General features: G+C 39.8%; 1 protein-coding gene across 1 annotated transcript; it reads right to left on the bottom strand.

Annotated features, from left to right (window-relative positions):
* LOC139216300 (mitochondrial adenyl nucleotide antiporter SLC25A23-like) lies at window positions 1–21,135 on the bottom strand. The gene is made up of 12 exons (XM_070847391.1): window positions 21,013–21,135; window positions 18,841–19,092; window positions 14,800–14,923; window positions 14,554–14,641; window positions 14,286–14,397; window positions 12,773–12,931; window positions 10,824–10,976; window positions 10,518–10,631; window positions 9,812–9,979; window positions 6,660–6,810; window positions 6,373–6,542; window positions 1–366 (listed from the first exon to the last, which is right to left on the bottom strand). Exons 1-12 carry the CDS (start codon window positions 21,133–21,135, stop codon window positions 1–3), a joined length of 1,980 nt encoding a protein of 659 aa, XP_070703492.1.
* Window positions 21,136–22,559: the final 1,424 nt, after the last annotated feature.

Genomic DNA, 22,559 nt, shown 5'->3' with positions numbered 1-22,559 from the left:
TTACACAAAGACACGACGGTTGGAACCAAAGATCTCAAACTTGGACTCATCAGACCAAAGCACAGATTTCCACTGGTCTAATGTCCATTCCTTGTGTTTCTTGGCCCAAACTAATCTCTGCTGCTTGTTGCCTTTCCTTAGCAGTGGTTTCCTAGCTGCTATTTGACCATGAAGGCCTGATTTGCGCTTTCTCCTCTTAACAGTTGTTCTAGAGATGTGTCTGCTGCAAGAGCTCTGTGTGGCATTCATCTGGGCTCTAATCTGAGCTGCCGTTAACTTGCGATTTCTGAGGCTGGTGACTCGGATGAACTTATCCTCAGCAGCAGAGGTGACTCTTGGTCTTCCTTTCCTGGGGCGGTCCTCATGTGAGCCAGTTTCGTTGTAGCGCTTGATGGTTTTTGCGACTGCACTTGGGGACACATTCAAAGTTTTTGCAATTTTCTGGACTGACTGACCTTCATTTCTTAAAGTAATGATGGCCACTCGCTTCTCTTTACTTAGCTGATTGGTTCTTGCCATAATATGAATTCAACAGTTTCGGCTGTGTATCAACCTGACTTCTGCACAACACAACTGATGGTCCCAACCCCATTAATAAGGCAAGAAATTCCACTAAGTAACCCTGACAAGGCACACCTATGAAGTGAAAACCATTTCAGGTGACTACCTCTTGAAGCTCATCAAGAGAATGTCAAGAGTGTGCAAAGCAGTAATCAGAGCAAAGGGTGGCTACTTTGAAGAAACATGAAAATATGGAAAACGCATTGAATGAGAAAGTGTGTCCAAACTTTTGGCCTGTACTGTATATAAATGTGATATACTGACATCATGCAAAGCCTTTCTACAGACATGTAGCATTTTGTACATATATATTTACATATACTATGTATATTGTTATATTCCTTTTATTATATTCTATTGTTATTCTATTCTTATCTTATTTTTGTTAACATTTTTCTTACACCAAATTGGAGCAGCACCCCTAATTTCATTGTACCGCAATGACAATAAAGGCTATTCTATTCTATTCTATTCTATTCTATTCTATATAGTATGTGTGAACTTCTGGTTCAGGGAAGATGTCCATTGGCTGATGCTCTCACATGCACACACTCTGATCACATGACTTCAGATAACGCTTTAATGCAGTACAATTACAAATGTAACTTATGTTAAAGTGAGTGCAATTGACATATGAAAAGACAGACTAGACTTATACATATTTTTTATTTTCATTCATTATCTAAAGAGCCTTTAAAATCTTTTTGACAGATTCGGTCATAAATCTTTTACAAATTAAAAGTATTGTTGTTTGCTATCAAAATTCCACGTCTTTACCATTTTGAATCTAAAAATTTGACATTACAATATAATTTTCCTACAATATTGTTTTTCTATGCTGCAACATCCAATTTCAAGTGTGATTGGAAGAGTGTAACAATAATACATTTCAGATACTACATCACCCTTATTTTGTGAATGTCCAAAACTGTCAATATTTATGACCCACTTTTACATGTTGCAAGGGAAGGTTGAAATATAATGTGGAAAGTAGATCTGAGGTCAAAAAACTAAAACGAAAGTTTCCCTTGCTCTCAAAAAGGTCAGACTATCCTCCTTTAAACAAAAAGACATAATATACAACCATACTCCTTCTCTGATACCCCCACCCTGCCCCAATCATTTCCGTACAGTCCTCTACCAGCTAACAATCCAGATATTTTTCTCTCTAGTCGACCTACATTCTTCAGGTGGATGCAAATGTGACTCCAAATAAATGCTAATCTTGCTCTGTGTCCGCTGAATGTGTAAATAAGTAATTATTGCAATTGCTAACACATTCATCATGACAACTTTCTTACGTGATGTGTTAATGTTGTGTTGTATTTTAATTAGTACAGCTTTAAAGATGACCATGTGCAAATAATTGTTAAAAGACAGTGCTGCAGTTGTACAAATGGAAACAGCTGTACGGTGTTGACACATTTACTGTTTAACATTTAGAGCCCCTTTCTTTGTACAGTGTCACAGGTTTAATTCCATCACTGTGATGTTAAGCGCACACATACATTTAACTGACTGATTTATCAAAACTAGAAAGCTTCTCTCGTGTTTTTTTTTTGTTTTTTGTTTCTTAATCAAATTCACTATAACAGCTCCATCTTCTGGGTTGAAAATAGCTTTTAGAAGAAAGGCAATACAGTCCTCACACACTGAAGCTAGCTGGCTACACTTTCACAAAAGGCTTGGAAACATGCACTCATGCTTTACATATCATGCTTGCAAGGCCCCAATGGCAACAAGCATTCATTATTTCAAGTACGCTTGCAAGGGAGGAAAAGAAAACTCTTTAGGGAAGCAGGCATTCATAAGCATAATAATATAAATGATATATATTTTTGTCTACTATACAAATAATGACATTCAACAAAGTACTATATAATGTTTTTTGTGCAATTCATGTTCAAGTTATACCTAAATATGATAAAAGTCATGCACAACCACACATTTAATCATTTATTTCCCTTCTTTCCATATAGCTCCCATATTCCATATAATGACACTTGCAGTTTTTGGCTGAAGCTCCAGTGCAGGGAACAAGGAATAGAAAATTGTTCAATATCCTTTAAATATCTAAAAATATAATACAAGTTCGGAAAATCAAATGGTTTGGTATGCTTAGGATGGCTAATCATCTGCCTCCAAATGTGCCATAATGCACACAGAACACACTGGTCTCCAGTTTCATGGTAGAATAGTCCACTCTGTGTTTGAGCATGGTGATCCTGTTGTGGGTTTTCACCTACTCTGTTCATCTTTGGCTACTACACCAGCTATGACAGACAAGTGGTAAACACATCTCTTCTGGAGAAACCATGGACAGAACACATAGGCTGATAAAGTTATAACGTTTTACTGATTATAATAGAAAGGCATGTCATCAAAAAAATATTATTCACTGTTCACTGTTGAATATTCACAACAGAACAAGTGTTATTATGATGTGATAAATCACAACTAAGCTTAGTTATTGAGCATGAAAGTTCATTCTTAACCTTAGAAATAGTGGTTTGAACAAAATAATCTCATTCCAAGTTCTGCTTAGAGGCTGCACAAAAATACTAGGGTTACCCTGGGACTGACTTTTACATTTCATTTTGTTTAAAGGGAAAGGAAGAGGTTTAGAGGTTAAGATGCCAACTATAAACCGCAGTGTTGCTGTTTAAACTCCTGTGACTCCTTTGTTGTCACCATTCAATCCATCGCTTTTTCATTTCCAGTCATCTCTCTACAATCAGAATCTCTAATGAACCCTGACTCCCACAATATCCCAAAATAATATATTTGTAGCAAACATGTCTGAGCTTTCAATTGCATCACACAGTCTTCCTCAGCAATAAACCCTCAGTTTTCTTAGTTGTGCATGTCAGGTGTTACCGTTGATAGCTGGGAAATGGAACCTGAGTTGGGGTTTATTTTTGTTACAAATACTATTTCCACGGTAAGGAATGAACTTTGATGCTCAAAGGAAGCCTGAAGGAGTTTTGGATCTCTAGTAGTGCTGTGGAGAAGTTTTTGTACGAGTGAGACGCCAATTTGTGTATCGTGTGGATGGACGTGAACATTAACACACGTGCACACAGGTGACGCAATGCACAGTCCTGCCAATTGTGTCACATTTTTTCACTGATCAGGGTTGCAGTAACATACCAACATCTATGCAGCAATGTGCCAGCAAAGGCGGGGGAAAAGAACACTGCGAGCTAGTAAATCTTGTAAACAATGCTGGATTTCAAATACTTCAAGAGGCTTTGCAAATGTTTTATGAGGACGAAAATGCATTCAACCCATTTGTTAGACCTCAAGGATATACATAGTGCGTTCTTGTGAATAACACTGATTGTAAATATAACTTTTGTTGGTTTACACACAGTACCCCACAGCGCACATTTAATGCATAACCCACGTGGATGAGAAGCTCTAAAAGTGCTAAGGATGAAATCATAACAGCTACTGAGCCTAGGTGTCAATATATCCATCTCATGACAACTGAGCAAACTGAATCTGCTACTGAAAACTGTGTGATGTGGTTGTAAACTGACCATAATTTGGGACTGGTTTATTTCAAACTAAGATAAAGTTGTATAACTACCACAATGGATGATATGAGTTAAACTGCTTTAAAAGTGTGATATCAATAGGTGAGATGACTGAGATGTGGGACAACCAACATAGATCATTATTTTTAATTAGCTGCGACTTTTGGTCTTGCAAATACTGCTGCACTACACCGCCATGAAACTAGAGGCCCTTTAACTTACACTTCAGAGCGAGTGCAACAATTATCATCCTATAACTTGAGCTTTTCAGGTACTTGAACATGAATATTTGATAAATTCAAAGAGTGCCTCTTCAACCTCACACCTATGTTCATCACACTTACAAAGTCCAATCATTAGGCGCAAAGAAACAAAACACCTGTATGTTACTGTTCAAATATTAAACTGTTCCAAGAACACTTCGAGTTCATCGTTTAACCGGAGTTTGCACTGAGATGTAGCCATGTGCAGCACTGTTAGACCAAACACTCGAAATGTCCTCAGGACATTACAGATTCGACTAGAAAAGTCCACAGAGTAGATAGTTTAGATGCACTTGTATTTAGGGATACTACCAGATTCTATGCCTTTCCATTATTGTGTCAAAGCCACTCCATGGATATGAATGTTCTGTCCTTTCTGGTTTGGTAATACTGTGTTTCTTCTGGGTAAACATTCTGGGTTTCTCTCCTGTTAAGCACAAAATTACTGCAATGAAAGTATTAGGTGCGTAAAAGAATGCTTTGTGCTTTGAGTGGCCTTAAACCTGTAGAATTAGCTCCTGTATCCTTGTTCTTGGTGTGGTTTCTGTGGTTGCCACGGACACAGTATGCCCTGGAGGCAATTTGAAAAAGCTTAATTAATTCAGACATCAGTCAAAAATAACTGTTTTCACAAAAGTTGCAGTTCTCCTTGCTGCTCCCACCAACCACAGTTCACACTGAAACAAACAGGCAGCAGTGGCAACTATTCACTGTCTAAAAGTACCTTCAACTCAAAACTTCTTAAAATGAAGAATGACATTATTTTTTTTACTCCTAAATGGAAATGTTAGAGGTGAGAACTCTTAACCTTAAAGTTCCCGAAAACTTTCTTTCTCTTCCAGCTTCCTACTCTGATAGATGGATTTCTACATGAACACAACATTTCCAGCCAAAGGTCAGTTTTGGTGACTTCACATGACAGATTATCTGAATGTTCTTTAGCCTGTGCTTTTCTCACGGGTTGGAAGTGAACAGGCCCATATGCAAACAGGTGATGTTCTTTCTGAGCACCAATCAGTATTTAGCCACCTTTTAATTACAAGGTGGTGACCGTTGGTGGAAAGTTTGCTTATGTTGGTGAGTTTCTGATTGCTTGACTCTTACAAAATAATAATAATAACTATTTAACTATATAACTAACGATATTTGGATATCTGGATTGTTATTATTTTCTATTGTTGTTTATTTAGTCATGAATATTTAATGTTGTCATTAAATACTTCAGATTTAAGTTTTTAGGACTTCTAAGGCAGTGGACATTAGTACAACGTGCAAAAAACACAGCTGGCTCATTCATATCAATGACGTCACTGCATTGATATTGTGGGGTTTCTAACACTGAGGGCTTTAGCAATAAAAAGCAGGCATATCCAACAGAACTGTTGGACATAGATTCAACGCAATGCAACGTCACTGAGCAACACTGGCCAATCGGTTAAATGCTAATGCATTACTTGCTGCATGACGTGAAAAGGGTAATTCTACTCTTTACACTGGTATTGACCATTCAACCCTATTTTCTCCAGACATAAGTGGTATTTCAGAACATTATGTGACACTAACATATTCTCAGCTGAATCAAACAACTTGCATACTCTTTTTTTTTTTTTTTTTATTCTACTTGGTTCCTGGTTCACTAAGTCAAGATGATGGCTAAAATCTGGGAGTAAATGCATTTCCTGTATGTATGTAAAACAATGGTACCAGACATGAGAAATATTTACCTCGTTGTCTTCTCCAAATTCCACAAATGAATATGATCTACCTGCAAACTACCCCCAAGCTATACAAGCTTGAAACTGACAACAGGAAGTGCAGCATACAGCAGTACCAGCCCCATCTGGTAAATGGCTCTTTTCTCCTTTCACGTATTCCTCGACTTCCTTTCTTTTTCTTCAGAGGTTTGTGAAAGTACATCACCACCTCCCCTGTGTTTCTTCTCTTGCATAATGAAGTCTATGTGCTTTTTGCCAGTATTCCCTCTTCTTTGTCTCTGTCTAGTAACCCACTCCGAGAACTTTCTTCATGTGTTCATACACCACGTAGGAGATGCTGACAGCCGGAATGACTTTGAGGAAGTTGGGGGTGATGCCACGGTACAGGCCTGGTAGACCTTCATGAGATATGATGTATTTGAACTGGCCCACCATGGTCAGCTTGGGTTTATCTTCAGTGATGGCTGAAAGAGGAGAAACAATGGCAGTTACAGTGGCTCATATAAGAGGCAGATTCATTGCTGAATCATTGTGTATGGTCAGTATGTTTGGAATATATCTGAATCTATAATATATCTCACCTTGTGCCTGCATACGTGTCCGAATAAGAGCGAGAGGATAGGATGCCAGCTGGCCGCAGGTGCTAGAGACGGTACCACAGCCAAGCAAGACCAAAACTCCTGGATCTGCTGACTCTACACAGTACCTTTGGAGCCAGGCGTTCTTTAGAGTCTTAAAGCATAAGCAGAAAGAAAAGTAGGGATATAAGAGTTAAGAGTTAAGATGGACAGGGGTAGAGAGAGTCAATAAATACAACACATTTCAAAAACTGGTGATCTATGAGATCCAGATTTTCTGACATTTGTGCTGCAAAGCTGCTGTTGGAATGTTGCTACACTGGACATCCCAGAGGTTATTTATCAGTGAAATAGTGCAGGTGGGACAGGGATGTTTTTCACTGTATTGAATTATAAGAGAGAACTTGAGATTCCCTTCTCCCTCCTAGAAAGGACCAGAATCTGAATTAGAATCTGCTTTAGTGGCCAAGTATGTGTGCACATACAAGGAATTTTGTGGCTGCAAGTGTATTTAGACAGCAGTTCACCTCCTGGGGGACTACTGAGGTGCTTTAATTGCTTGGGGCACCATCCTAAGAGGCAGCCCCCTCACACTGACATTAATACATGTTTGCAGGTGGATGAGTGTGGCGTAGAGCTGGATCAGCAGTGTTTATCCTCTGTTGGGCCTTTTTGATGATTCTGTCTATGGCCACTTTAGAATCTAGCCATGACTCCAATCAGTGGTTAGTAAAATCTATGATCATTCTAAGATTACTCCTCTGGAATGTTGTTACACAGTCAAATACCACCTGAATCTTCTTTTTCTTTGAGTGTGACCATCCATGATGTAATAGATACCACATCCTACCATCACTGTGCTCCAGGCCTTCAGCTGGAATGCTCTGTGCATGATATCATCTATAAAAATGCTTTGCTTTTCACTTGAAATGAATCACCTGTGTTAAACCTCCTTCCTTGGTTCAGAAAGCACTGTTCATCAATCCTGTGATTGTTGGCATGTTTATATCCTTTTTTCAATAAAGGTAAACCACCTCTATAATGGCAATCAACCAATTCAGCAGACTTTGTAACAAGGTCCATAAACTGGCAGTCCACTTTTGAAAGTCCCTGCTGTTCATGTTGATCATATTCAGGGAAGTAAACCATAAACTCCTGCTTCCACGGTCCAGTCCTGCAACCTAGATCCTCTTCACACTGATCTGGGGCTGTTTACAGACAGTTTCACAACTGCTGTCTCCTCCTGACTCCTATTCACAGTCCATCCTAGAATAGTTTTGACTGTGTAGGGTAGGTCATCTACAATGTGAATGACTTACAAAGGCTTCAATGCCTTGGGCACATTTATACTAATCAGCAGCTCAATCTCACAATCTATTTCAGGTAGGGGTACATGTCTCCGGTGTGGCCATCCTTGAAGGTCTTTCTGTCAAGGAATGTTACCTTTGTGCACTGGCCTACTCCTCCGTTTGTGCTGGGTAGCTCACACTAATAGTTACTGCGCTCACAGGCCAATTGGCCCTTAGATTGTAGGGCAGTTTCTTTATAACACAGAGCATACTGGCAGCCATATAAAGCTCAACCATGTAGTGTTCTTCTTCCCTGGTGTTGCAACATCCTTTAAGAAAGAGATTGTACACTTCTAGAGCTGTTCTATCATCTGATTTAATTGATTCACATAAAAGAGCCTTTTCCATGTAGACTGAAGTGATCTGTTGTTTTCCAAAATGCTCTCATAACAAAGTTTTGGCCTTGACATGATCTCTTTCAGAGGCCATATGCTGACAACTTCTGGCTGCCCTCTTCTGTACTGCTTGAGGAAATGTAAGCAGTCTCTTGGGTTATTGGTCTTGCCTTGAATGCTCTTATGAATGTTTGACATTGTAAAAAATCAGTGTTGAAAAAAAACTCAAATCACTTATTTGGTAAGAATGAGAGACACTGATGCTGAAGCTGTTTCATTTGTCTCTCCATATTTGTAAATTTGTCACTTCCCAACACCTCTCCATCACCACCACTCCTCCACCACTCTGCATTGTAGGAGGTTAGATTTGGTGGTTGAATGTCTATTTTGGTGCTTCGATGGATTCTGATGATTCTGGGGCTGTATGTTTTCCATTTTGATCCTTAGGTCTTGCTCCTGTTATGTGAGGGTCAGCATGGCCAACTGCTGTCACAATTTGATTCCATGCCATTAGATTTTGAAGATGGGAAAACTGGACACAGTTGAAGTTGCTCCTCCCTTTATTGTAGCTGCTCCTTTTGCTCTTCCAAATTATGTTTCTCTTTCAATAAATGTTGCTTTCCAATGAACACAGCCACGTCCACCTCAGCTTTGATGCACACCAATGAGGTGGTTGAATCACTGGACCTTCTACGAGTGGAGCTCGATGCCTGTGACTTCCAATTTTGTATTTCCCACACTTGACACACTGGCGCTTGGATTTATTTCGGCTTGTGCGTTGTGTGCCACAGTATCAGGCACATTTATAACTGAAATGTGTGTTTTATCCTGAACATGTGAATCGTTTCCAGTTTGAGGAGGTGAGGTGATGTATTCACATTCACAAAAAGGTCTCCGAAGCGTCATTGATAAATCCAAAGTTACATTCACTGACGCAAATAAACCAGCAGAATTAGAATGTTTATAGTATATTTAACCTTTTTGTCCTGCAAAGGAATTCCAAAAGCATTGTAACTACAATAACTATAAGTTGTGATTTTGTTTTTCAAGGACAGCCATACGTGCAGACTATTCCAGAAAACTGATGACAATCTAGAGGTGTAAAAAATTATGGACATATGGACATTATGGACTTGTGGACATTAATCTGCTGCTAAAAATGTGCAAACAAAAACATAAATGTGGTGCTTCCTCCTGATTGAGTGATGTTTGCTCAAATCTACTGTCTAGTAGTTAGGAAATTACTGACACTTGAAAAAGATTTTCATTTTGAATAGGAACCAGTAGGCTAGGGACTAAGAGCCACAGGGAAGTACTGAGAGTCACACTTATGCATTGATGGTTTGGGTCTTTTCCTGTGATTCATAATCAATAAGAAAATTATAGAATAATGAGTTTGACTAAAACCAGCAATCTCATTACTTAAAATTACACATTTAACAGGTCACACTGTAGAAACATGTACACACACCTCATACACAGCCAAGTCGATGCCAGCATAGGGGATGATGCCCAGTGTATTTGGCACGTATCCCCTGTAGAAAGCCCGGATTCCCTCTGTCTTCAGGATCTGTCGAGCACAATCAGCCATACCTGAGTATTGTCCCGTCTTCCTTAATGTAAGACGAGTTTTCAGCACCTACCCAAGAGAGATTGAAGAAGGTAGAAACATGTTGTTAGTGATTTTTATGATCTATATATAATGAATGAAAAAGTCTATTGGTAGACAAATGTTGTCAGTGTTTGAGTACACAAGTTGATCCTAAGATGCTAAGATGTATATGAAGTGTTTTTGTTGCACTAGTGCATTTTGGATGAGGGATGAACTATTCTGCTGAACTGCATGTTAGTAATGAGGACTATGTGAAGTGTTTTAAAAAAGTGAAGTCAATGGAGAAATCTGACTTAGCAATGATTATAAAAAACTGTAATGTCATTTCTCAAATTACTCCCATCAGTGAGGAGTGGTTGGCTCCAATACTAAACTAAAAGTGGCTCGGGACGTCTTTCAGTGAGATGTGATGCTTGAGAGCCAACCTTGGATGATTTTACAGCTTTTCTGCACCAGAAGTTGATCTGCAATCAATTAAAACTGAATACAATGAAAAGAATATGTAAATTGGCCTTTAAGCTGTATCCTAATATGAACCTTGCAATTACGCCATTTGTAAACTGACCTCCATGGGGTAGATGATGGTCTGGGCGGTAGCTCCCGCCAGAGAGCCAGCAATGAACCTCTCTTGTACCCTTAAACTGCCCCCTTCTTTCCTGCCTCGGATCAACCACTTAATCTACAGTAGGAGAAAGAACAGGAGAGGGGAAGGCATAGAACATGGAAGAAGATATTAGGAGAGCACAGAAGGGTGGTAGTGATATGATGCAGCACGAGAGCAAGGGTATACACAGAATTTGATTATCCAAACTTAGTCAGCTAGGAGACAGATTTTTTTGTCTTTGCTGTTGATTGATTTGAATTCACTGACCTGCTCATAGGCCATAAACTTAATGGCAGATTCAGGGGCAATCTTGAGGACATTAATGCCATTGCCCCTCCAGAGTGAGACGACGCCTCCTTCTTGGACCATTCCTCTCAGTCCAGACCACAGATTAATCCCCCGAGACGTAGAGCCGTGTACCTGGACGCACAAACACTGCCCGGTCAGTCATGGAACTGCAGTCTGGGCTACGTTTAAAACGTTACCGTAGGTTAGCGTACACAGACTACAAAGGAATTCATTAATTTTAGCACAATATCTTGAACAAGATATCATCTGTGTTCACCAGCTAGTCTCTAACTATATTTGACGGCTGTTTGCTGCTGAGCAGGTTGCATTGTACAGCTGCCAGTTGTGTCTGAAAATGATGCTATGAGAGTGGTTAAGGTGAACCAAAACAATAACAGCTGGCTGGAAAACCATAACAGTGAGATAAAGGATGATAAAGCTCTGTAGAGCTGAAAAAATTCTCTGTTAGTTCATTGGTACAAGTGACTCATTCAGATACAAGTAATCGTCTAGTTCATTGTTAAAATAAAAATACTGTTTGCCCCTTTAACACTTCAAGTCCAATTAAACCACACCTTCAGTGAAATGATGCTAGCATGAGGAGACATTGGAGGTTTATCTCCAGCCTAAATGCTCTAAATGCTCCAACCACCTACCTGAACAATCCCTGCGTTTTGTTTCATTTCTCTAAGTCAGTGTAAGTGAATATCTGCTAGTGCAGCATATGAGGGACAGAGTCATTTTTAGACCATAGAGGTGGATGTTTCTATGACATTTCAGTTGATATCTGTTATCTTACTGGCTGTTTCTCTTTTTCAAAGGAAGTAGAAATCATGATGAATTTCTGAATGAAGGACAGGCTGAACGGGATTTCCTCAAATCACCTCATCAGTCAGTTTGCGTAGATCTATACACTCATCAGGGTCACAGAAAAAATACTAAATACTGTAAATACATGTTCTCATTGTAACGATCAGGGTGTGAACTCTTCTTAATCACACATGAGCTCCCCTGAAAACATCATTTGTAAAAGAAAAATTTGGGGGGGTTTAAAATGTTGACAACATGCTATTTTTGCCATGCATTTCTATTTTTCTGTATCTTGATCATCATGGATCATGTGTAGTATTAAACTTCTATTGATGTTTGATTGAGGGTGATTAATCTTATAAAAATAAAAAAATTCTGTCATGCATGCTATTCTTGCCATCACCATTGAAGCGTAGCAGTGCAATATCATGGACTTCACTCACTGTAACTCAAACATCAGAAAAAAAACTTACTTAGTGCCATTCAGTCTACGCCCAGAATCGGTGAGGGCTATTTCCAAATAACTGTATCATTCACTGTTGGCACTGTATTGGATGTGATGAGGACTGGATCCCTTGTAGGCAGCCTGGCCTATCTTTGTTGGTATTTACAATGCTAATGCAGGGCTTTTAGGCAGCCTGGCGTGGTCTGATTTTGATTAACATACATTCTCATACATTTGTGAGCTTATAGGCTGTTTTACTATTTGACCTATGTGTGTCTTACATGTGCCAATCAACTAAAAATGTCACTCTGCATGTTTAGTTGTCAGTTTATCATCCTATGATGTTTGATGTGGTCATTTACTGATACTTATATATCACGTGTTGACATTAGAGAAAGTAGGCCTACATGCTTGCAGTTTCTTTGCACCAAGAGTCACAGTCATTCCTCTCCTCTCATGTGCAATCAGCCACGCTCCCCTCATAAAAAAGGGATCTCCTCTGAAAGCCATGGTATTATTAGACCGTACAGACCGCCAGTTTTCCTGAAACAACAAGTCTCTTGAGACACTATTGTTCACAATCTATGCTATATAGTTTACATTACAGCTCTTAAAAAGTTCCTTTATCGCTGATCTGTTGTGTATCAGTGGGAGTGGCAGTGAAATGACCCACCTGCAGGAAGACTTTCAGGCGATCCAGCGGAGCAGTTCCTGTCCGTGACACAGCCCCCGCCATTGCTCCAGCAACCAGCTGCCTCCACACCACACCTGACCGCCGCTCCCGCTCTGAGAATTCATCTGGCACCGTCAGATGTTCCCCAATGTCAAACATCTATAACAGAAATATAAGTTATAGGGCCAATCGGTATTAGTTTACCATACTGTATAGGCTATGCCGCATCACTACAAACTACACAATCTTTCTTTACAAGTAAAGTTATGGATGAGCAGACGACTAGTTACTACTATATGCTGTGTGTTACGTTTCATCTGTCCTGTTCCTGTTTTGTCATGCTACATATGTCCTGTCACTGTTCTTTTTACTGACATGCAGTTAATCTCACGTCAAAGTGCACTTAAGTAACCAAAACACCTTAGGACCAATTTGTGTACCTGAAAACTAATATTTGTCTGCTAACGCTTTGTTATTCATTATATATTGACCATAAAACTCTCAAACAACAGGTAGCATTAGGCTTTATATGGAGTAATTCCAAGTCCACAAAATGAAACTAAATTCCAGTAATACAAAACTAATAATTTAATATCTACAGATGAAGAAATACAACAATGTTAGTTAACCCTGTCATCTGCATTTGGGTTAGGGTTAGCTTTCTAATGCCTGATCCATACCCGGCAATCTTCTCAAGATGGTCATACATTTTCCACCTCCATGAGGAAAAGAACTCCTCTGTGGGGTTAAGGGATTGACAGTAAGTGCCCCCTTTCCTCACCTGGTACAAATGGTAAATGGTCTTTTTGTACAGCACCTTTCAGGTCATTTTCACCACTGAAAGATGTTTTGCTGAGCACCTTCTTCTGCTGCAGTGCCATGCTGTATTTCACATCACATCCTCATTCACCTCATTCATTCGGGAGGAATCTAAGTTGGATGAGACTATTCTTTCACACACTGAAGCTGCTTCAGGAGCAGGTTGGGCTTCAGTGTCTTGCCTAAGGACACTTCGACATGCTGACACATTGTCAGGGATCGAACCACCGACCTTCCGATCAAGGTACGACCCACTCTACCTCTACTGCCTACTGTACCTCTACTGCCCACAAGTCTTTCACAAAGGTTATGATGGAATGAAAACAGGCACTCGGTGTCGCAATTAGGAGTTCATGCATTTTTCCTTTTTGGAATGAAGAAAGAAAAAGTCCATTTTGTTCAGGCAGTTTGTTTATCTGTTTTAAACTAAAAAGGAAGAAACAGCAGCCTATTTTCCTTTTTTTGTCTGAATCGTGAAAGTCATTTTGGTTTTCCCAGAGTCACATACAAACCGAGATTCCCTCCTGTATATTTAGATGTGGTCATGAATTGCATTTTCTGTAAAACCAATGAAGTGATCCACAGTTTAGTCCACACTGACTTCCACTGTGCTGACCTACAGAGAAATGTGACTTAGCAATTGTAAAAAAAAATTTACCTGGAACATTACTATCACTTGAACCCAGTGACTTACATGGGAGTGTTTCCAGTAGTGGACGATCTCTTCCATGTTGTGGAAAGGGTTGAACAGGAAGTGATCACGCCATTCAATCCAGTCAATAGTCAAGGTGCCATCCCGGTCCATACTGGGTGAGCGAATTACATGAGGTAAAGTGTTAGGTAACGCATACAGTACAGTGCCATCAACAGAACATGTTGAGCTTCTAGAATCCCTCATTAACCCCCCCCCCCCCCCCCCCCACACACACACACACACACACACACACACACACACACTGTACCTCTGCAGTATTCTGGAGGCCTGTTCCATGGTGACCTCCACTCCAAGCTTGTGCAGTGAGTGCTGGATCTCCCCCACATCAATTCGACCTACAGTACAAAGTAGAACGTGTTAACAAGGAGTCTGTTTGTTCTGTCAGTGTAAAGATTATTTTCAGTATATTTCATGTGCATCACTGGATAACAAGCAGCAAGACGTGATAGACAACATAAGTCTGTGTGTTTGTGGGTGTTTAGCATTCCCACACCATCATTGTTGCGGTCAAGACTGTGGAACATGAGCCACAGCCTCTTCTCGTGAGCCCGCAGGTACTGAGAGAACTCCTGGAAGTCCAGCAAACCATCATGGTTGATGTCACTCTCTAGAACTATCTGTGGGGGCAGATGGAGACTGTCAGTCATTCGGCAGGGAATACAGATGACTTAAGATGAGATGGCAGAGGTGGAGATAGTGGAAGTAGAGGTGCACAGATGAGGGGGTGTCGGTAATGTAGATGGCTTGGACGTGACAGTCATGGGGTCTATAGAGAGTGTCACAGATACACAGGTGAGGAGAGAAGAGGACAGAATGTAAGGCACTGTGCTTCCTGTGAAAGTCAAGAAGTAAACCACATCTTACCTTGCTGCAAACATAATCTCTCCTCTCTTGATTAGGACAGAGAGAGAAAGAGAGTCAAAGAATACAAAACTGGTTCCTGTGCACAGAGGGTGGAATAAATACACTCATAGTGATAGCAATGTTTAAAAGCTAAAAAAAAAACTGCATTAGTAAGTTTTTGGCCTTTGGCAGGAGCAACTGTTTAACCTCTAAAGCTCCACATACTCACCAGTATGCTGGAAAGGGTTAGAGTGGCGTTTTGGCTTTTTATTTTTTCTGTTTCAAAGGTTAGGGTTAGAAAAAAGTCTAACCCTAACATTGGGCACTGACAGGCAAGTGGAGTTTAAGAGGTTAAGAGGTCATAACCCACAATACATGCAACATGACATCTACAAACAGTCAGAGTAATCTTTATGTTTTTGTTTTTTCTAGAATTATCATCTTCTATCTCTGCATTTTTCTTTTTTGTAAAGTGTATTGAGTGATTTTGCACTCAAAATAAAATAATGTAATGTACACAAAAAGTATCAGACTAGGTTACACTATCTCCTAATTTGAATGAATTAACAGGAAATATAGAAATTGAACACTGTCTCTAATTAGTACCAATTTACATAGGTTTTATAGCTGAGAAAATGTAAAGAAGAAATAACAGATTAGGCTGATATGACTGCTCAGTAATTTGCAGTATGCAGCAAAGTGTCACAAGTGCTTCATTCTTTTGGTAAACGGACTCTGGAGCCACCCAACCCTTAACCCAGTAGTTGGAGCTCAGTTTTAATTCATTTACTTTAACTAGTTTGCTGGGAACACTAGGGAACTTAAGAGCCCTCAAAAGTCAGAGGAGTGTGTTCCGCTTAATACCCTATCCCAGTGTGTATGCTTTTGTGCTTCTAAACTTGAGGATTTTTAGATTCTGAGATTGAAAACACTTGTGTGAAGTGAATTATTTTGGGCTGGTCCTCTTTCTATTTTTCAGGCAGTCGATGTGTTATTAGCCTTTAACAACACTCATCAATATTTCAGATTCCCCACAAACCCTGCAAGTATCTCTACAAAGATGTGCAATTTGCTCGTGATGGAATGTGAGTGAAAGAGAGTGTTTGCATCTGTTTTTAAAGTAGTGGTGGCAGATCAGAGAATACTTATATGGGCAGTACTGGAAGCCAATGACAGCAAAATATTTTGTTGCTTGGAGGATTTGTGGATTATAGCCTTGCTGAACCTGGAGCCAGCATAGGTCAGGGCCTGTATTCATTAAAAGTTTGAGCATTTTAAGGATGCTCTTGGTACCAATTTCAAAGTAAAATGTTAATTGCCAAGAGTGAAGAATAATAACAACTTAAGGAGAGAACTTCTGCAGCTAGTAGACGTAGTACATCACAAAAATCACATACAGAGGAGAATTGAGTACCACAGTGAAAAGTATAGACAATGGCAATGTATGTAAAGTGATTGCAAAAAAAATCAATGTAAACTTTAAAGTCGTTGAAAGGTGCTCTACATATAAAGTTGATGTTATTATTATTATTATTAGTAGTAGTAGTATTAAGTCCAACACCATGGTAACTTAGCATTACCAACACAACAAGGCCTTAATGCAACTTAACCCATTTTGGAGTAAGCAAACTAACAGTAACTTACCAAGATTGTCTTTTTTTAAGGAACCCAAAAAACTCCCACACTGGCATGCTAACTTTTTTGGAGTGTCACACTCTCATCTGTCCTCTAACATGATTTTGTGGGGGTGTGGTTTGTAATGTTAAATGTTGTGGTGTAGTTCCTGAAGTAGAAAAGGTCTATGAAAGAGTCATCTTCATAACCAATCACGTGACTCAAAGACAGAGATAAGTAGATCACAGTAAAGTGATGAGCCAGACAGACAAATCAGTTGTCAGCCAAGGTCGGCAGTGTAGCAGTTTTGTTTTACAGATGGACTGTTAAAATATTCATCCACAAAGGGTTAGATTCCTCTACAAACTAGGACAGGTTGTCTTTATATGGTGCTATAACCAGGCCACACAAATTAGTGATTGACCTGCAAGAGGTTGATTTAATGACATGAAATGACAGTCAAGGGACTTGACTGCACTGTACCACTGTTACTATTTAAAGGTAGAAAAATTGTTGGCTCAGATAAGAATAATTAAGAAGCTATGTTCTACAGATACTTGTTTTGACTATGAATGTCAGCCAAAAATAAAATGAATGATGGGTGAATTCCATTTAGCTCTTTGAGTTTCAGGGACCTGGTATTGTTCAAAAGGTCAGAGTCTTTACCTAAAAATAGATTGAATTTGGTTAGGTAGTGTTTCAGAAGCAGCTTCTTGTCAAACAGCTATCAAATGATGGTCAAAACTATGAAGCTACAAAACTACAACAGTGCAATCTGACAGTCTTGTCTCTGACAGAAAATTAGATTTGCCAGAAAAAGGAAAAAAGTAGTTGGAATACAAGAAAATGTATTTAAAATATGATTTTTGGTTTACTTGTTTATGAGTTTTAGGTGAAATCCCTGTGACAGAAATTCTTAATGAATCAAAATGATTAAGTAAATCTTGTTAATTTTTTTTAGCATTCTAACTTTTTATCCTTTTTTTCTTTTCCATACTGCAAGCACTGAGGCAACATCTAAGTCAGACTGACTTGAAGCCACGTTTTGAAAACTGAAGCAAGCGACTGGAATGGAACTATTTTCTTTTACTGTAGCTGCTGTAGAAAAGCCGTGTGGCGTCTACGCTGTAGTTAGTAGCTACCTTGGCTGTAATGGAGAAAACACGAGTGTAACCCCACACACTGCTCTCAGTGCTCTCATACTTTATTGAACAGCATTTCAACTCAGGTGGTGGATAGGAAAAGTCTTTTAATGTAATTAGGAACATTCCTAAGTGAGTGAAATGACTCAGGAGGGTCTAGTTGGTAACCACGATAAGAGCTGGATGAGCTCTCAAAATGGTTAAGTTTCCTGTGCCTCCAGAGAGACTCGTGATAATGATACATGTATGTATTTGTATTCATGATATTAATGCAGATCAAAATTTATTCATCCAAACCTAAATCCTAAACACAGTTTATTTGCAGAAAAGATTTTTCAGTGGTTTATTTCAGTATCAGCATGAAATTAGCTTTCATGCACAGAGCCGAAATTTACCTCTGCATGTTCATAACGGCTACGCTCATGCTATAATTTCCTGTATCTTTATAATTATGTCTTTATGATGAAGTGAAGATTATCTACCTTTTTTCTTTTCTTAATTTGTCTGTGGTCCTGTATGAACACTGCAAACGTTCAGATTCCAAAAATCATACAGTCAAATCAGTCGTTGCCATTAAACTGAATTTGTGTTTTTCAAATGGAAAGTGCAGTTCATATTTTGCTTTCAGGTGGTTCAACTTCTGAGAACATTATTGGCAGGCATGTGACAACAGTATGGATTGCTTCTCTATATTTTAACAACTGTTAACTCTTGATTGTTTGTTTAGCTGTTTGTGTCTATTTCTGGTGTTTCTATGTAAAAAATAAAATAACTGGGTTAGTCCAATACTAATGCAGCACTGCAGACAGAGTCTCTTCCCTGCATGCCAACAAAGCAGATGTGAATGGGACAGAGCAGGCTAGTGGTTTAGCCTGAGCTGGAGCTGAGGTACACTGTGCACCTGTCTCTAGCATCAGCCTGTTTCACGGCCTCACCTCCTCTGCCTCTCCCCGGTGCAAACCACGAGCTGCCAGTCCGATCCTCAATTCATTGATGTCAACCCTGCCATCTTTATTCAAGTCCAGCTGCTTGAACAGCTCCACATATCTCCTCTCTCTGTCCGGGTCCAGAGACGCACCACTATCCCTGTCCTCTTCGTTTCCACCGCGGCGAGTTTGGGCACAGAACCGCTCCTCGTCTTCGCCCATGTGAAAGACAGAGAGCCGGTTGTCTCTTCTGGTCGACTGCTAGTTTCACAGGCGAGCATAACACAGTCAGACCGAAACGTGTGCGTGGGGGTGTCCTTGTTTCCAGAGAGACCGGACAGCTACCTCACATCATAACGGGAACAGAGATGGCTAACCGCCGTGTCCGTCCACCTCCTCTGCTCTGGATGGATGGATGGAGGGAGGGAGGGATGTGGCTTAGACACGCTCTCGTGAGATTAATCCCCGTGTCAGTTACATATATGTCACATCCAAATCCACAAACTCATTCAGATGAATTAAAGTTTCCGTGTCAGGAGCTCGCCAATGAGCAGCCGGGTTTTACCGCAGTCTCTCAAAGTGGCGCTCACACATCTGTCCGCACGAAGAGCCTGATAAGACCGCAGTCGGGTTGTATTATTTTATAATCAGAGCAGTTAATTATCCAACGTCCACGGACGCAAACATCGAGGGAAAACGTCTGGCAGTGCATTCACCTCCACACATTAATCCTCCCACTCCCTGTGACGCCGCGCAGCTCTGCAGCATCACGCGATCTGCTCAGCATCCTCAGCGCGCTCACAGTGGGTCACTAAAAGGAGAAGGAGTGCTGAATAAAAACCAACACAATGTATTCAGCTGTTAAAGTGACCAACTCTAATAACCACGTGTTAATGGGTCAAAGTTTAGATCGATCAAACGTTTAATCGTCATTACGCAAATAATACATGTTAATAAGAGTGAGAGGCCACTCTCATGTGTTCTCAGTAATACTTTGACCAGACTGTGTTGTGTTGCTTCTGTTCTTGTCATAAATGCAATACAAATGGAGGGATTGTATGATGTGGTGCTGTTAAGGTAAAATAATGAACTATTCATCCGCATAAAAGAAAATGGGGGAATATTAAAGCTACTATAATGCTGAGGAGGACTGGCGTCTACGAGAGCTGCCACAGACTGTAGTCATTTCCACAAAACAGGCAAATTGAACTCAACATACTTAACATAACATATGACACCCCCACAGATTAGGCCAACAGTGTTTGAAGGATTAAATGTATCTTTATTTTTCATTTCTTATCTTGTTTTTGTTTTAAATTCATTTTAAATATCTTTTTATCTTAAAATTATTTTGTGTGTTTATTAGTAATATTTATTTATTCATTTATTTGTCTGTTTGTTTTATTATGTACATGATTTAGCTTTTTCCTACATTTGCATAGACATAATAATAGTAATAAAGTAAAGTAAATAATAAAGAGCTGATTACTTCGTTCAACACCAACATTGCTATTGCTACAGTAGTGGACACTCCTGTAGATCATTATGTGAGTAAACTGAACCATTGATAGCTTATTGGCTATTAATAGCATTAATAATGGGGATTGTGAGCTGTGACGTACAGCAGAGGAGAGGGAAGTGCATGATCAGCATTCACAGGATGAGAGAGAGAGAGAGAGAGAGATTAAAATGGCCTCTGTATTCCACACAAATCTTTATTGATCTCATATGAACTTCAGAATTTCGTATTTACATACTTATACTTTGATTAGAATAATTTCTTGATCAATCACAAAGCAATAACTCAAAGTGTACAACGGTATACTTCACACCTGACTGCAATTCAATCATTTAATGTTGTTTTTTTCATATTTGACCTTAGATATGAGGGTAAAACAACCAGGCCTCTCAGAACATTATTTAATATTTTGTTGCCATCAGAAGGCAAGATAAGTATGAGCAACCATATGCAACCTCACATCCCACTCTCCCCTCTCTCAAACTATCAATCCTCTACTTCTCCCCGTCTCCCTCCTCTCTTGCCTCATCTGTCCTATCAGCTCCCTCCCTCTCACTCAGATCTGCTTCCTCTTCTCTGGACACTCCTGGCCTCTCATCTCTCCACAGGCTTTCCCGACCCCCCCCGCACAGATGCCAAACACTCCTCATTTCCCCACCCACCTGAGACCACCTGTCATCCACATCCACCTCTTCATCTTCTACTCTTAACTTCCTCTTCACCGCTCTCTCACACTGAGGTTCTAACAGTTCTCCACCACAACAACCCTCTTGACGCCTACCCATTGGATTTCAAGGCAGGCCACACTCCCTGTTTGTATCTGACCCCAAGTACCACACTTACAGGGTAACTTGGAGAGAATCTGTCTGGACCTTGTAGCCTCACTACTGGGGTCCCTCAGGGTTGTGTTATAGGCCCCTTCCATTTTTCTTTGTATACAGTCACGTGGCTCTGTAATTTACTCACATGGCAACAACTGTACTGCGATTGTAACAATCATTACTTTTGGAAGTAATGTATGGAGGCATGGAGTGGCAGACATTGTATTTTAAAAGAAAGAAAAAGGTGAAAAAGTGTGAAAGGAGCAAAGGCGTATGCAAGCCTGTGGGCTGAAGTGTTTTGTTTAAACTATGGATCTTCACTAACAACACAATATTCTCACTTGCTCTTTTATATAGATATTCATTCTTATATTTTCTATTTTCTATCTTTATGCTCAAAATGTAAACCATAGATGGCAAGAAAGTAAAAACTCACAGTTCAACTGTCAGACACAGAGGGGTCATTTTTAGAATTCCATTATCTGTGTCATCATCAACTTTTTTTTGCTCTGGAAAACTGTATCAAACAGCAGGTCTCACAGCAGCTCTGAAGATAATCTCCCACCATGTTAAGTGAGTGGAACCGTTCCACAGCCTACTACTACCACCGTACTTTTGATACGGTTATGTAATTCTGTACCATTACTTGCCATTACAAAGGCTGGTGTTTGTATTTTGAAATAATTATGTGTGTCAAAGTGTAAAAGTGTTTATTCCAAAGTAAGGAAAACGTCATCATTTTTGGTTTTAGCACCTGGCTCATAAGGGCACAGGGTCTCTCTGTGTTTTGTTTTGCATTGTGTGTAATATTGAGTTACACTTTTTACCCCTGATGAACCCCTTGGTTGTTTTGGCTGTGAGTTTTGGATCGTTGTCTTGCTTCATGATATAGGATTGAAACGTTTCTGTAGACTTCTGAATTCATTCTATTCCTGCCATCATGTGTTACATCATCGATGAAAATCAATGAGCCTGTCCCAGTGGCACCCATGCAAGTCCAAGTTTTGTTGTTTTGTAATTTGCATCCTGCAATTTGCATTCTGTGAGGTCTCCTGCTAATGGGGGACTGTGATACCTTAACTCCTGCCCACTGGGGGTTGTCGGTAATGCCACTTACAGTTGTTTTAGGGCAGTGTTTCCCAATCCTGGTCCTGGAGGCCCACTGCCCTGAATGTTTTAGATATATCCTTGCACCAAAACATCTAATTCAAATGACCAGCCAGGATTGGGAAACAAAAGGATTGGAAAACACTGTCTCAGGGTTTTTATTTACATCTCATGCCTCTGTAATAAACTGTTGATGTTTTTTTTGGTTTATCTCTATGACGCCTGTTGCTGAGAAACACACGAAGCAGAAATGCTGATCTCTTAGTATGTATACTGTTAGT

Source organism: Pempheris klunzingeri, chromosome 17 (assembly GCF_042242105.1).
Source record: "Pempheris klunzingeri isolate RE-2024b chromosome 17, fPemKlu1.hap1, whole genome shotgun sequence".
Lineage (NCBI taxonomy): Eukaryota > Metazoa > Chordata > Actinopteri > Acropomatiformes > Pempheridae > Pempheris > Pempheris klunzingeri.
Note: the sequence above shows the minus strand (reverse complement) of the source record. Positions and strands in the feature narration are given on the sequence as shown.

What these genes read in the sequence shown, in the direction of transcription:
- LOC139216300 (XM_070847391.1), bottom strand. Translation starts at nt 21,135, where the DNA reads ATGGGTAGGCGTCAAGAGGGTTGTTGTGGTGGAGAACTGTTAGAACCT. An exon ending in ACTACTGGAAACACTCCCAT is followed by an intron (nt 12,932 to 14,285) that starts GTAAGTCACTGG and finishes TTTCTGTTATAG; the next exon opens with ATGTTTGACATTGGGGAACA. An exon ending in CCATCATCTACCCCATGGAG is followed by an intron (nt 9,980 to 10,517) that starts GTCAGTTTACAA and finishes TCTCTTGGGTAG; the next exon opens with GTGCTGAAAACTCGTCTTAC.